Here is a 14,143-nt window from a genome sequence, read left to right on the forward strand (position 1 = left end):
ACACAGCCCCCCGGGTTGGGGGCCCCGTGAAAATATAAAAAAAAACCCAAAAAAAAAAAAAAAAAAAAAAAAAAAAACAGTCTTCAAGGATCCACTTCAGCTCAAGCTCTCTGTTCTGTTTCTGTCCTCAGGTTTTAGGTTCTGTGAAGAACCGCATTGAGGCATTTGCAGCTTCTCACGAAGACTTCCCTGCCATGCTGAGGAAGGCCCAGCAGTACCTGGTGGCTCGAGGGAAAGTGGACTGGACCGACATGGCTGCTGCCGTTCCCCCACTGCGGCGCTCTGATTCACTAGGTGAGTACAGAAAGTGGACTGGAGACGTGTTGGGACTGAGCTCTTTCAGGGGTAAATGCATCATCACACTTTACATTAAAGGTCTTTGTGTTCTCATTTACTTAGGAACATTTTATTTTATTTTTATTTTTTTACAAACGAAATAAAGGAACCAAAGTCTGGCAATGCAAGAATTGCAGGTTTTAAAAACGGAGCTGTACTATGTTAGTACAAATGCGAATATTTAAGTGAAATGACTTTAAATGATTTCAGTTCCGTGTTGTTTTGCGATTTGTGGAACTTGCTAAAAAAAAAAAAAAAAATCTGCTATTTAAGCAACTCAAGGTCAATATTTTGTTCTCAAGTGATCAGAATGCTATTCAATCTGCAGAAAATAAATGAAACTTTTATAAGGAAAAACATTTAGAAACTTTGTAATGACATTTTCTCGTGACATTTCCACTTTCCAGTAAAAAGCCGAAAGCCGTCGCTCGGAGACCTGATCCTCCGACACACTAACAGCCCGACCCGGGCTCGGCACGCCGCTCAGCTGGCGCTCGCTCACGTCCGGGACGGCGGCCAGTCGCTGCACAGCGCCTTGTTCCGGGGCGGCAGCGGGTCGTCCGGGCTGGAGAAGCAAGCCGAGGCGTTGCGGGTGAAAAACGCCGTCTACTGCGCCGTCATTTTCTGCGAGTTCCTCAAAGAGCTGGCAGCCATGGCTCAAGAGCACGCCGTCACTTTACCTTTCCCTCGGAGCCAGAAGGCCGAGGAGTAGACCGGTAAACACGAACTCCTTTGAAACTTGGCTCTTGGATTTCCTTTTATTTGGATTTTTTTTTATTAATTTGAAGCTGTAAAATGTATTTCTCCCTTCACCAGACTCGCGCACTGAGACTTTCTGTCACTGAAATATTAATCTGCAATGGTGCAGACGGAAAAAACAGGAGGAAAACGGTGGCATTTTTCTACCAAAATTAGCATAAGATACCTACAGGACTGGAATTGCAGTTTTAACAGAGGAGCTTGTGCATATCATGTGTTATATTTACATTCTGTACACAGGAAGTCTCGCTAGACACTTGAGACTTGGGAGCTTGTAAATAAACCCACCACGCCGTGGCATCGTAAAAGGAAGTAGGTGCACATCCTGGTGCTAGCTCATACTCCTTATGTTTTCGTTAGGAAGCGTGCTCTCAGGTAGCACAGACAGCAAGATGGAAACTAAACACCAAATATTTCTTGACAGGAAAATATTGAAAGTATATATATATATATATATATATATATATATATATATATATATATATATATATATATATATATATATATATTAAAAAAAAGTCAATATTTGTACATCAAGCCTGTCTTAGCTTTCATCAAAGCGTTTAATCTTCTGTGTAGGATCTGGTCAGACTTGGTGACGTTATCAGTTCATCGATTTGAAACGACGGCTAAAAACTGGAGAGAGTAAAAGAAGGGGAGCGTTTCGTTATTTTCTTTTCTTTTTTTTCTTTTTTTTTCTGTAAAGGAATTACAGAACGTCCTGGAAAGTGTTGGGTAATTGAATGCCATTTTTATGAATGATTTTTTTTTTTTTTTTTTTTAAATTTAAACCATTTACTTGACATATCAGCAGCATGTGGGTGCAGGCATGTGCCATTGTGTGAGTTTACTTTGATGAATGACTCCTTTCCAAAGGTGACGCCAGTTGTTCTTCAGGCCTTTTCTGACTCATCAGTCCGTCGCCATAAAGCAGCCGGGGACGGAAAAGACGGCGTTGCGTGAAGTCGCTTTTTTTTTTTTTTTTTTTATGTTTTTGTCATTTTAAGAGTTTTAAATTGACTTGCAATTAGTTTAAAAATCCCTTGAGGCATTCACTCTTCTCCATTCTGTTTTTAATAAGTGAGCTACAAATTAAGGTTTCAAGAAGCCATCTATTCAGTTTTTACTTTGTCGCTTTGTGTCTTGATAAAAGGCCAGACTGAACGTTTTTATCTTATTAATTAACTTGCTGCTATATATATATATGTTTTTTTTTTTGTTTTGTTTTTTCAAAACACTAACGTTGATTTAATTGGTGTCATGGCCACTGTTTCTTCAGTTTGTTGGTAGGTACCAGATCTAAACGCCTGTGTGAGGAAGCCAGTTGTGTTCAGCGTTTTTTTTGTTGTTTTTTTTCTTATAGCATTGAAGGTTAAATTAAGTTGCAGTTCAGTGTTAGAAGCTTTTGCCAAGTTTTCCCTTCATTTACTTGACGGTTTATTTTCTGCACTTTCATTAGGAAGTGTTTTATAATAGAGATGCAGCGATCTGAATTTTGAGGCTGATCTCTGGATTTTGTGGAGTTTGTCATCAAATTTGACTAGAAAAAAAAAGACAAAAGTGATTTGAAATATTTTCTCTATCCTTCTAATATAATTGGTTGCATAAGGTGGAGAGGTGACGTCACACTGTGTGACAGAGCAGATGCTGTAAACACGCTTTAAAATGTCTTTTGTCATTTTATTAGCGATTATCACTGTTAGCATGCTAGCAGTGCTAAAGCTGCAGTCTGCAGTGTTTATTTGCATATGTATGTAGATTCTTCGAAGCTCTGAGATTTCTAAAACTCTACATTTGATGTCCATTGATTGCGACTGAAGGCTCAAATGGATAACAGCTTGTTTTAGCCTTGAAGTTTTTTGCTTTAAGTCTTGCTCTCTCTCCTGCAGCCCTAATTAGCTAGCTAGTAGCTTCTTACAACTTTCTACTTCCCAGCTTTACTCTGTACTGAAAATGTCTAGCTTTCTGTTAAAAAAACCCCTTTTCTAATTGGCTGGTGACTTTGTGGGGACCGTCAAGCTGAAAATTCACGTTGCACCTCTATTTTAAATGAACCTCTAGAGAGCAGATTGATGCGATCACTTCTTCTCATCTCTTTACTGTGGAACGCGTTTCTTTGCACATACCAGCTTTTTCTCTTCCTCCAAACTCCGAGCAGCAGAGAGAAACTGCCTGACGTCCTGTAAAGTCTTTTCCTCTGAAATCTAAAGTTTTTTGGTTTTTTTGACATTTTCATCTCTTCTACCTTTAAGAAAGGAAATTAAAAAATAGGCTTTTTCAGCTTGTTAAAGCCATATCTTTTATCACGTTTGTAAATTTGGTACTTCAGTACGCCACTTTTCTACTGACTTTCTAGATCCATTTCATACCAGCCCATAGTTTTTTATTGAAAAGCGTTTCTGCATGCGGTTTAGGCCAGGTTTGATGTAAGTTTAATGGGGTTTTGTGCAGCTTTGATGAGCTTTTGTCACAGACGTCACCCCCCTTTACCTGCAGGAGTGCGTGGAGACGAGCAGGTTCTCCGCTGAATGTTTCTCTTTACATGTAAAGTTGACCCACTGCCATCCATCGCCTCACTCCTCGGTGGCCTCGTCAGGTTCCTCCTTTTAAACTCAAGATTGTGTTTTTGTTGTTTTTTAGCATCTGGATCCGATTTTAGACACGATTGTAAAGAGTCTCGGTGGATTCGCCGTAGTTTCTCGAGCGATTCCAGTCACTGACGTTGTTTCTCTTTGATGCGTTCATGGACTCCAAAGACAGTCGCCTGAAACCCTCAGTAATCTTCCATCCAGACTTTAACCTCGTTTCTTTTTTTTAGAAAGTGCCAACTTTGGTTTTGAGGTTTGACATAAACAATGCATGTGTGATTTTTTTTTTTGTTTTTTTCTTTTGTTATAATTCGAGTTACCTTCATGAACTTTGTATACACTCCCTGAGTCGTTTCCCACTCTTTTTTCATAACTTTTTCATTTAAGCACATTATGAATATAGAAGGAGACGATGAGCGAATTTGTCCTTCCAGGGACTTTAATGTCTTCCCGATCTGTAAACACACCTTGTATTCAGCACAGCGTGTGTCGAATAATAAACCACAAAATAAAGCAAAACAACAACAAATGTGAAGAAACAAGATATGCCGAATTCAATCAAAGCTTCTTTGTCCTTGAAGTTTATTATTCAGCTTCACAATCGTTGCCTCTCATTCGAAGCACTCCCAGCGACCACAATGGTGATTGTGAAAGTGTGTAAAAATAGAAAAGACCAATAAAGGAGATTGTCACTGGCAGCTGGGGGCGGATCTGTCACCAATCAGGCTGAACTTTTCAATCATTGTCTGCAGATTCTTTAATTTATGTTGACTTTTTTTCTCGTCAAATTTAGACATCAAATATTAGGAAAACAAAAAACTTTATGTTCATTTTATTGTCCTTTTTCTCTTTTAACTGACAAAAATAGTGATGATTGGTGAACCTACAGCTGGCAGTCAGCACATTATGCATATTTTATACACTACAGTTGATCTGACATTCATCGAAATTTCATTTACTTTTGGACTTTTGTCAAAATTCAGAACGTTTTGCATCTCTGCAAACACAAAGGTTTGTTTTCTAGCTCCACTTTCCTTTAGACTGCTCTTTTCTCATGGATGAAAAATGTAACTGAAGCACATTTGTTTTATGGTGTGTTGCTATGATACAGTGTTTTGTTTTTTCCCCATAATTGGATGTTTAAGCTTTTTCTGTATCTTTTTTATTTTCTTTCTCCAACTTTTCATCTCCTGTGCAATCTATGCAACACACACTCTGGTATCCCTGCTCTGGAGCTGAATGAAGATGTGGAACAATTTTAACTTGTAAATACTGTTTAAAAAAAAAAAAGAGATCAATCAGATCGGTCGGTCCAAGTGAGATGTGTGGAATAACCGGCAGAATGGAAACGGTTTCCAAATGATGTAACGATGAATGTTGTCGTAAATATTTTTTTATATTTTGAAATTGCTAGGAGGAAAAAAAAAACAGTGGGAAAGCTGTCAGAAGAACACTACAAAGGGAAGTTTTTATTAATTTATAAATTCATTGCTTAGCAATATCACATTTGTCTTGGTGTCATTTTTTTTGTTGCCTTTTGAAATAAATTATTCTTTAATGCAAACATGTATATCTTACATTAATCATCACGGGTTTATTATTATTTTTGCCACGACTTGCAGCAGAATGAGAGTCGGTCAGATCTGACCAATCACAGCAGACCGGACCTGGAGGTTCTGGAAACGGGTTCAGACCGTCCAGCTTCTGCTTTTACAGGAACTCATGAATATGTGGGAGCTATTTAGGACTTTAAATACGTAATGTTAAGCTGAGAGCCTTTGCCACGTTTATGCACAGAATTGGATTTTAACAAAAAAATAAAAATGGACCTCTTGAGGAACTGACCTGCTTTCAAAAACAGAACCACATTTGACCCATTGTACAAGTTCTGTGTCCGATTTACAGCAACCTCCTTTAGACAGAGGTTGTTAAAGGCATTTCGGGAGAAATTCATATCCAGAAATGTTGTTTCTTACTATGAATTTCTTGCAATCTTTTAAAGTGGTTGTAGTTTGAGTCATTCTGACCAATAAAACTCAAAAAGCACAAAAATTGTGACTCTGGGTCACTTTCCCAACCACTAATCCACGCCTCATTTTATCTCAATCTGTTTCCGTTTCATGTCCATGTGCTGAACTACTGTGTCAGATTTAATGTCTTGGTAGTTAAGTTAAATGTTTGATTAATTAAGGTGGTAAATAAACACAACGCTGCCCAAATCTCACAGAAATTACAGTAAATTTCTTTGTACTTTTTCCCAGGATTTTGTAGCAATGGAACAATGTTTCCATTTGTTCTAGTACAGATGGTTTTTTTTTTGTTTATTTCACTTGATTCTTATGAAAAATTATCATATGCTGGCAGATTAAGCCTAAAATAAGTAGGAACCAGTTTCCCTCTCTGGAGTTTTATTCACTGGAGTAATGTAGCTGCATTTCCTCACAGTAGAGTTTGTACATGTTATCAAAAATCGCTTTAAATCATCAGCAGTCGAAGCATGTAGGAAAGTTCTCAAAGTGGATAGAGTTTCAGAATAAAACGACCAAAAGAAGAGCTAACTGTTGTTTTCATATAATACTGTGAAAAATGATCTATTTTAATTGGATCTTTAAATGCTATTAATGGATACCTGCTGCAAATGCCAAACAATAGTTTGTTCCTTTTTTATTTTTATTTTTTACCTGAAATCGATTCAAAATTGATACACATTTTTGTTTCCATTTCCTAAACATAAGATATTTAGAACCTGGTCACAGGCTGATGCCTCTTTTTGTCCTCCACTTTTCCATCTTTTTGTTTCCTTTTCTCGGTCACAAGCCGTATCATGTTTCGTCTTGGTCAGGCTGGGATAATAAAACCCAAGACGCTCAGAAAGCCACTTTAAAATGTTTGTCTTTCTGAAAGGAATGAGGAGAAGTTAAAACTTCTGCACAGAACTATTTTGCTGGTTTTAGCTGCTAGCTTGACTATAAACACTTGCACCACCATACAATGGAAATCATTATGACCAGAGTCACACCTGCATATTCAGTCCATGCAGAAGGAACGATCCCAGACTCATAAAACGTTTACCAAGACTACTTCATAAACACCTCAACGTTGGTGCTAATGTCATTTGCTAATGTTAATCTTTACGCCTATATCTAGGGGAGGGGGAAGGAAAGAGGGAAACTGATCCACTATTTCACGCCAGCGACACCCAGACGGCTGCTTGCATTAGGTTGGCATTAATCACTCTAAATGCGCAGCTAAAACACTTTAGACGGAGTAAATTGCAAAGTACACAGCTCTGATGGCAAGACAAATGTCAAGAGTGAATGCACATGTTTCAGAGTTTGCACACAGAGGAAACTGGAGTCAGTTTGGCAGTATCCTAGCAACAGCCAACAAGAAGTAAAAACTGCACAGAGGGGCAGGGGGGGGGAGGTTGGTGGTAAAAGTGAAGTGGGTGAGCGATGTGGTGAAGAAGAGCGGAGGATCACCGCAGCACCGTGACGACAGGTAAGGCAAAGTGATGGATTCGGGGTTTTGTGTTGTTCTTTTCCCTCTTATTTATATGAACGTAAAAGAAAGCTACTTTTTTATTGTTCAGCTTTTAATGTCTTTATTTAAGGTAAAACTATTACATTAAGTTGCAGAAAATTTATTTTTGAACACAAATAATCTCATTACATTTGACTTTTTTATTTTAATTTTTTTTAGCAGTATTTCTTCTGCTCTTTCAAATGTGGGTCATATGATGTGAAACTGGATCCCTCTGATGCATAATGTAGTTTTGCAATATGATCAGGAACCTGAGGACAAAGGACCAGTACTGACCCAGTGCCTCGGTTGCTCCTGTCAACATAAATAATCTACAAGTTGCCTGTGCCAGTGATGCAGGAAGCTAACAAAATCCATCCTCTCATTGCAGATATTTAATGCACAGTGGTACAAGGCATGGAGTGGGATACATCTGTCAAGAAAACCTAAACTTAACTATTAAAAGCTCAATTTAAATGAGCATCTTTCAAAAATGTTCAGTTGTTAATGTGAAATCCCAGGGACATAGGAGGCCATTTCAGCTGAATAATAAGTTACATTTTGTGAATTCACCTCGTCTTTCTCACACCAACATTAAAAACAAAAACGATGCTTTGCTCAACCCCTTAAAGAAAACTTTTCACTTCTACAAGGCCAATCAGAAGCAAACTATGAAAATAAAAAAGCTAGATGCTCTGCAAAATATTATTTATTCTTATTTCTGTGTTGAAGACACCTTTTGGAATTTTACATAATTGTTTTTAGTATTCTTTACCGTTAATATACTTCTGGAAAGTTGTGTTAAATTTGGGTCTATTGTTACAGTTCACGCTGAAACAGCCTACTTGTAGTCATTCCTCGTACATTATCACGTCGTTGCTTATCTGAATTGTATTTCAAAGCTTTAAGTAATACATAGTCTCGGCTTCTAGGCATTTTATACTGTAGCATCTCCAGCTAAAGCAGGCTGCTGTAGATATCTGTTGGATGATGCGAATGTCACCGCAGTGATCCAACAGGAAAAGTGTCGTTTCCCATCCTAAACACTATAAATTCACATTTTAAAGGGTGTGGACTGTAAAAATGAGGGTGAATTATTTAATGACAGGACATGATGTTCCACAAAATGCACATCATATCTATCATATCTTCACATTTAGACCAACGTTTTTTTACACGCCAATATTCATGGCAAAAGAGGATAAAGTACGACAGCAGCTTAAACATTAAACCATTTGATACCTTTCCTATCTGGTCCTAGGTAAAAAAAAAAATGCTCCTTCACATTTATTATAGAGAAGGACTAACTTTGACTACTGTTTCTCTGCATCACTTTATTCACTTCATGAATAAAATATCAAAGTAAAATCTACTCTCAGCACCGGGGAGCCGAGAAGTGCTGTTGACACTCAGTTCCTCCTACTCTTGCCCTCTCCGGATTCCTTTTCTATCATGGCTTTAAACGCAAGTCGAATTCTCAGTGTTGGATTCAAACCTTTTCTTGCCCGTCGCTTGATCTTTTCCACAGTCACTGCAAAAATAAAAGATTAACAGTCTGTCCCCGTAGCAGGCTTTTGTCAGGTTTTAAAATTATTGAAACATCAAATGTTTAAAACGACACGACAGAGAGTCAACGCTAGATTTTTAAACAAAGAACACGCACGCAAAAAAAGAAATACTTGCAAACAAAAAAAAGTTTTCTTGAGTGTTTTTACCACGGATTGGTCTGTAGCTGGCTTATTGATGCACTTGGAAAGGGAGGCTTGAATACAACAGATGAGCTTAAAGCTATATTGGTTCTGACAGTACAATGTCGGAAACCACCGTGTGCGTCACAGTTTGTTGTGTGTGAGATTGTGTTGCTGCAGACTGAGGAGTGTGTCCATATGTTTCAATGTTATGTCTGATTAAGTTATGCTATTTTGCATTTTGTGCATTTGGGGACTACTGGACTAAAATACTGGCATCATTGTCATCAAATTGTTATATATGTAAATGAATAGTGTGAGATTGATGATTCGCCCAATGAATCGGGCCCAAGTACAATGAAGTACTTGGGTAAAAAGTGTCCCTTTCTTGTTTCATAACCATTTTTCTGTAATATCTTCTGTATTTATAATAATTCTTCACTTTCTTTTTCCAGATATCGAGAACAAAGTCTACCATCCTTTCAAGATGTTTGTGGGAACCCCTCTCGATAGCAGTTCAACCTCTTCCGTCCAAGCCAACGGTCCAGACCCCAACAGTCCAGATTCTGAGTCAGATGGTCCTTCGTCTTCTTCTCCACATCATTCGCTTCCCTGCTGGGCGATCCAGGCTCAGAGCGACCTCGCCCAGGCCAGGGAGGAGTTACGTCAAATACAGCTCCGTCATGCAACTGAGATTGAGACGGTTAAGCGGGGCGTAGAACGGGCGATCCTCGGAGCACGTAGAGAAGAGAAGCGTCTGCTGGAGAGGGTGGAGCAGGACCATCGGGACGCTCAGCAGCGTTTGGAACAGGTTGAGAGGGAGAACATGGCGGCCGCCAGGGTGAGTCAGTCTCTGATGGAGCAAAGGTTTGAGAAGTTGGTTCAGTTTCAACAACAACTCCAGACAGTGGATCACTCTGTTCTATCTGAGAAGGGACCAAACAAAAACCTCTTACTAGAGGAGATTTCAGAGTTCCTGCAGCCCTGGGAAATCTCCGTTTCTCTTACAAAAGTAAACTTCAAACCAAGCTCCCAGCCTAATGCGGTAACTTTCGGAGACATTCGAGTGGAAGAGCAATGTCTGTGTCTGAAAGTTGGAGGCTGTGGGCCAAATGGAAAGCTGTGTGCCTTGCATTCACAGGAGATGCATTGCGAAGACCTAAACCAACAAAGTTCTAAAAGGACAAAAAGCACGCAAGGACAGGGTTGGACATCACCGACAGGCAGGACGGTCAAAAGGATCAACCTCTTAAACCATGGTGACGTAGAGTCAGAGGAAGAGCAGAAGCTTTCTTCTGCAAAGATAAACCACTGGCTGCCAAAATGTGAACAGTTTGATTGGGAAGCATCCCAAGTTGATGAGATGGATAAAAGTTGCTTTGAGCAACAAGGGGAGAATGTATATTTGGCTGTGCCTTCTGCTAAAAATAAGGATATCAAAGCAAAGGACATGGTATGCACGATGAGCAATGCTGGAAAATATTACTCACCCTCTAATCAGAGAAAGATGCTTTCTGTGGCCACTAGTAGAAAAGCATCTCCTTCCCCTGAGCGAAGACAGGAATCTGCCAAGATGAATCGTTGCTTGAGTCTAGACAGCAATGGGGTAGACAAAGGAAAAGGAAGACTTGATTCGAATAACAGACCTTCGCATTATGCTAGTAGTACATCAACATCTCCTAGGATGGCTCCAAGAGATCATTTGGTGAGTCAAAGCTGCCTAGACATTACCTCCAAAGTGAGATCACACTCTCGTCTTAGCCAGTCTTCTGATGAACACTCTCTGGGGACGTTAGGTGACTCTGGACGTGCGCCATCTCCAGCAGACAGCCTTGACTCCACCTATACCTTTATCGTTAGCCCGTCACACGACTTCAGTTTGAACAAAGGCTCTTTGAATCACAGTTTTCACCTGTCCAAGTCGGCAGTGGATTTAACACACAAGACAAGGCCGTTGATTAGTAGCGGCGCAAATAAGCAAGAATTATGCAAAGATAGAAGTGGCAACTTCAGCTCCGTGTTGAGCTCCACCTCGGCCTCACCACCTCTAAGTAGAGGATTTGATAGAGGTCAGATCCTCTCATACCCTAATCATGTTGGTCATGGCATCTTGCCACAGTCTAAGAAATCCACAACTGGGTTAAGACAAGTCCCTGTGGCCAGGTCTTTGTCGATGTCAGTCATAGATGGTTCCTCTCAAGAACACAAGAGAGGCAGAGAGGAAAGAGGAGAACCAGCCCTGGTAGAGTTGGAAGAAGAGGTCGATCCGTTGCTTATGGAGTTCACCGCAAGTGGTGTTCATCTCATGGGGCAGTTTGGGAGGCAAGGTTCAGGCCGGGCTGATCTTACCCTGCCAAGTGGTATCCATGCCACACCACAGGGGCAGCTCTTTATAGTTGACTGCGGAAATGCACGTGTCCAGGTTTGTCTTCTTTCTATCCTCTTAAGCATCAATATACTGTCTGCTTTATAAGATTTAACTGAATGTACATTTTCAAACAGGTGACTGACCCTCAGGGGAATGTTTTTCAGCAAGTAAGTTCCCCAAACATCAGTGGCTCCTCCAGAAGATGCCGTAACTACTTTGACATTGCTGTCAATGCCAAGGGTTTAATCGCCTTAAGCTGTGCTGCGGAAAGAGCTTTGCTTGTGTTCAGCCGACACGGTCGCCTGCTTCAGACCTTTGGAGGATCTACTTTGGGCTCTGCAAAGGATGAGCTAGAAGCTCCCCGAGGGGTGGCTGTAACCAGACTAGATGAATTCTTGGTAGCTGATATCAGAAAAGGCACCCTCATCGCCCTGAAGCTTGACCCTAAAACGGGTTCCAGGCTCGAACGCACAGTGGTGACCGGATTCCACAGGCCTTACTTGGTGGCAACCTGCCTGAGCTCGGGCATGGTAGCAGTGTCCGAAAGGGGCAATGAAACGGGACGAGTGCCTTGCATCAAAGTTCTGGAGCCAAGCTGGAACACAGTGAGAGTTCTTGGTGTATGTGCTGGCATGGGACCAGTCCTCACATGTCCCTGGGGTATATGCATCGATAAAGACGGCAATATCTTAGTCGCAGACTGGGGAGAGCAGCACAGAATTGTGTTGTACCCTGCTCAAGGCGTTGGCTGGCCCATCGTACGCCAGGGATTGAGCAGCCCACGTGGCCTGACCTTATTACCAGATGGGCAACTAGCCGTGTCCGACAGCATGCACCATTGCATTAAGATTTACAGTTATAAAGGGTGACATGGCTAGATTGACCTTATTGACATTTAAGGAAAGGATTTAACAAACTGGTGAGTTAAACACTGGTGTCTAGAACGTGTATTAAAATGATAAAAACAGTCTAGTTCATCTTACCGCTGACATGCTAATAGTGAGTTAGCACTGTAAGGATGATGCATCGTATCAGTTTGACGATGATACAATATAATTTTGAGTTTCCAAGGGTATCCTTTAAAAAAGAAGCAATATAAACCTGTAAAGATTCAAAACAGTGCCTAGCAAGTGTTAAGGTAATCTACCGTTAGTGGTAGTTTGTTTTTATTTTGTTGTTTGCTGTGTAGCTTTTACATTACAGAGGGGTTACATTGTTTGTAGTATTTTATTATGTTATAATAACTTTAAAGAACTGAAATCTGGTGAAGTAGGAAATCAAACTTAATGAATCAACACTTAAATTGGTCAGATATTGACAATATCAAGACTTTGTTCCACTTTTTATTTTGGTTTTCAAATGTTTGAGTGAAAAGGTGTTTGTAGAAAAACTAGTCATTTTTGTATTTAGGATTTGACATCTTGTCACATTTGCTTTCATTTCAGTCTAATATTTTCACTAACATTGTGTGTAATAATTATCCCGCGTTACAGCTGAGACACTATTTTTAAATACAATCTTAAGTGCTAAACAAAGACTGAAGGTACAGGTCAGAGTAAATTTTATAAAGTCTTTGTGCGCTGCTCATCCTTACAAATATGAGAACATTTAAGTTGGGCTTTACAACAGTATAGCAGTTTTTGTATCGCTACAATGCAAAAAAATAAAAAATAAAAAAAATCAACCAATTAACATATTGCCTTACTCTTTGTGCTGGGTTTATATATTACATTTAGTGTATTGTGTGCATTTTGGTTGATTTCTAAGCTCAAAGGAAATGTTTAACTGCTGTTGAGTATTTGATGGCAGCAAAAACAAATAAAAAAGCAAAATGTCTCTTTGGAGTCAGTCATTATTATCATGATTTAAGTCAGCGTGTTAAAAATCACAAACCATTTTACAACACTACAACCCAACGTAGACGTGTGTGCAGTTTGAAAGTCTGTCAACTGGACTCAAACATATTGTGACGTTACAGATATGACCTTTTTATTTTAATGCACTGATATGTTTTTGGTTTTATTTGTGTATTTCCTTTTCTGTCTTTCTACCAATAATGATCATGTTTGGTGTGTTTCTGTTTCCACAGCAAATGTGTTTTGATGCTGCCTGTTTGTGTGCAGAACATTTCTCATTTTCAAGGTTTGTTGACTTTTTAGATTGACACTGTTACATTTTTTGCTTCCTGTAAGCACTAAATCTAAAAATGGATCATTTACTACTGTGACAGGACATTGGTTGCTCTACATATTAAACTCTGCATTCTGCTTCTCTTTCATCTGAACCTTAAGATAATCGTTGATCACAGCATCACTGCACTTAAATAAAAAGCTGGCATCTTCTCCTTTGCTCTCCTCGCTTCAGTTTAGCCTGCAGATTATAATAAAATATTCACTTGTTTCAAGGCCAACCAGTCACTCTCTATGCTTCGTGGAATCAGCCACAGCTTCAATGCTGTTCGTCCCACAACTAATAAAAATTACAACGAAAACATTCTCCTTGCTGTGCTTCTTTTCTGATCAGTTTACTAAATAGTCACTAAAGAGTGTAGTTTATTCCAAATTGATCGCATATTATCATCAAGACCAGCAACAACTGTAAACATAAAAACATGCAAATGAAGTTACAGCGATGTCAAAAAGGTTAAAATATAATTCAGTTTTAAATATGAATATTTCTTCAGAACATCCATGTTTAAAAGCTGTTTTTTTTTCATCTGAACATTTTTGTGGTCGTTACTGAACAGTTCGTTGACTCTAAACAGGAATCAAACCCAAGTCGGCCACAAGTGGATTTTTACACAAAGATAAATGAATAAAACTTTCTCAAGAACTGATCGAACTCCCACTCGCTTGCATCTGTTGCCAAGTGATGCGTAACAT

General features: G+C 39.4%; 2 protein-coding genes across 4 annotated transcripts in view; both read left to right on the plus strand.

The window, feature by feature from the left end:
* fhip1b (FHF complex subunit HOOK interacting protein 1B) overlaps window positions 1-1,572 on the plus strand; it is a 30,751-nt gene extending 29,179 nt beyond the window's left edge. For both annotated transcript variants that reach the window (XM_015045182.1, XM_015045181.1), the window contains 2 exons: window positions 132-294; window positions 744-1,572. In XM_015045182.1, coding sequence (XP_014900668.1) covers window positions 132-294; window positions 744-1,048 — 468 coding nt within the window. In that variant the 3' untranslated portion in view covers window positions 1,049-1,572. The remainder of the gene's footprint in view (window positions 1-131; window positions 295-743) is intronic.
* A 319-nt stretch (window positions 1,573-1,891) lies between these two features.
* On the plus strand, window positions 1,892-13,304 carry LOC106955172 (uncharacterized). Of its 2 annotated transcripts, XM_015045184.1 has the most exons (3): window positions 1,892-7,184; window positions 9,349-11,315; window positions 11,396-13,304. In XM_015045184.1, the coding sequence occupies exons 2-3, from the start codon at window positions 9,381-9,383 to the stop codon at window positions 12,128-12,130; spliced, it is 2,670 nt and encodes an 889-aa protein (XP_014900670.1). In that variant the 5' UTR covers window positions 1,892-7,184; window positions 9,349-9,380; the 3' UTR covers window positions 12,131-13,304. The 2 variants fall into 2 exon arrangements, with proteins under 2 accessions (XP_014900670.1, XP_014900669.1); XM_015045183.1 differs by lacking the exon at window positions 1,892-7,184 and having other exon boundaries at window positions 7,314-11,315.
* Window positions 13,305-14,143: the final 839 nt, after the last annotated feature.

This window comes from Poecilia latipinna, unplaced genomic scaffold (assembly GCF_001443285.1).
Source record: "Poecilia latipinna isolate Pla-1442-1.1 unplaced genomic scaffold, P_latipinna-1.0 Scaffold712, whole genome shotgun sequence".
In the NCBI taxonomy this organism is placed as follows: Eukaryota; Metazoa; Chordata; class Actinopteri; order Cyprinodontiformes; family Poeciliidae; genus Poecilia; species Poecilia latipinna.

Coding starts and splice junctions, on each gene's coding strand:
- LOC106955172 (XM_015045184.1), top strand. CDS start 9,381: ATGTTTGTGGGAACCCCTCTCGATAGCAGTTCAACCTCTTCCGTCCAA. Junction 11,316..11,395: donor GCGGAAATGCACGTGTCCAG/GTTTGTCTTCTT, acceptor ATTTTCAAACAG/GTGACTGACCCTCAGGGGAA.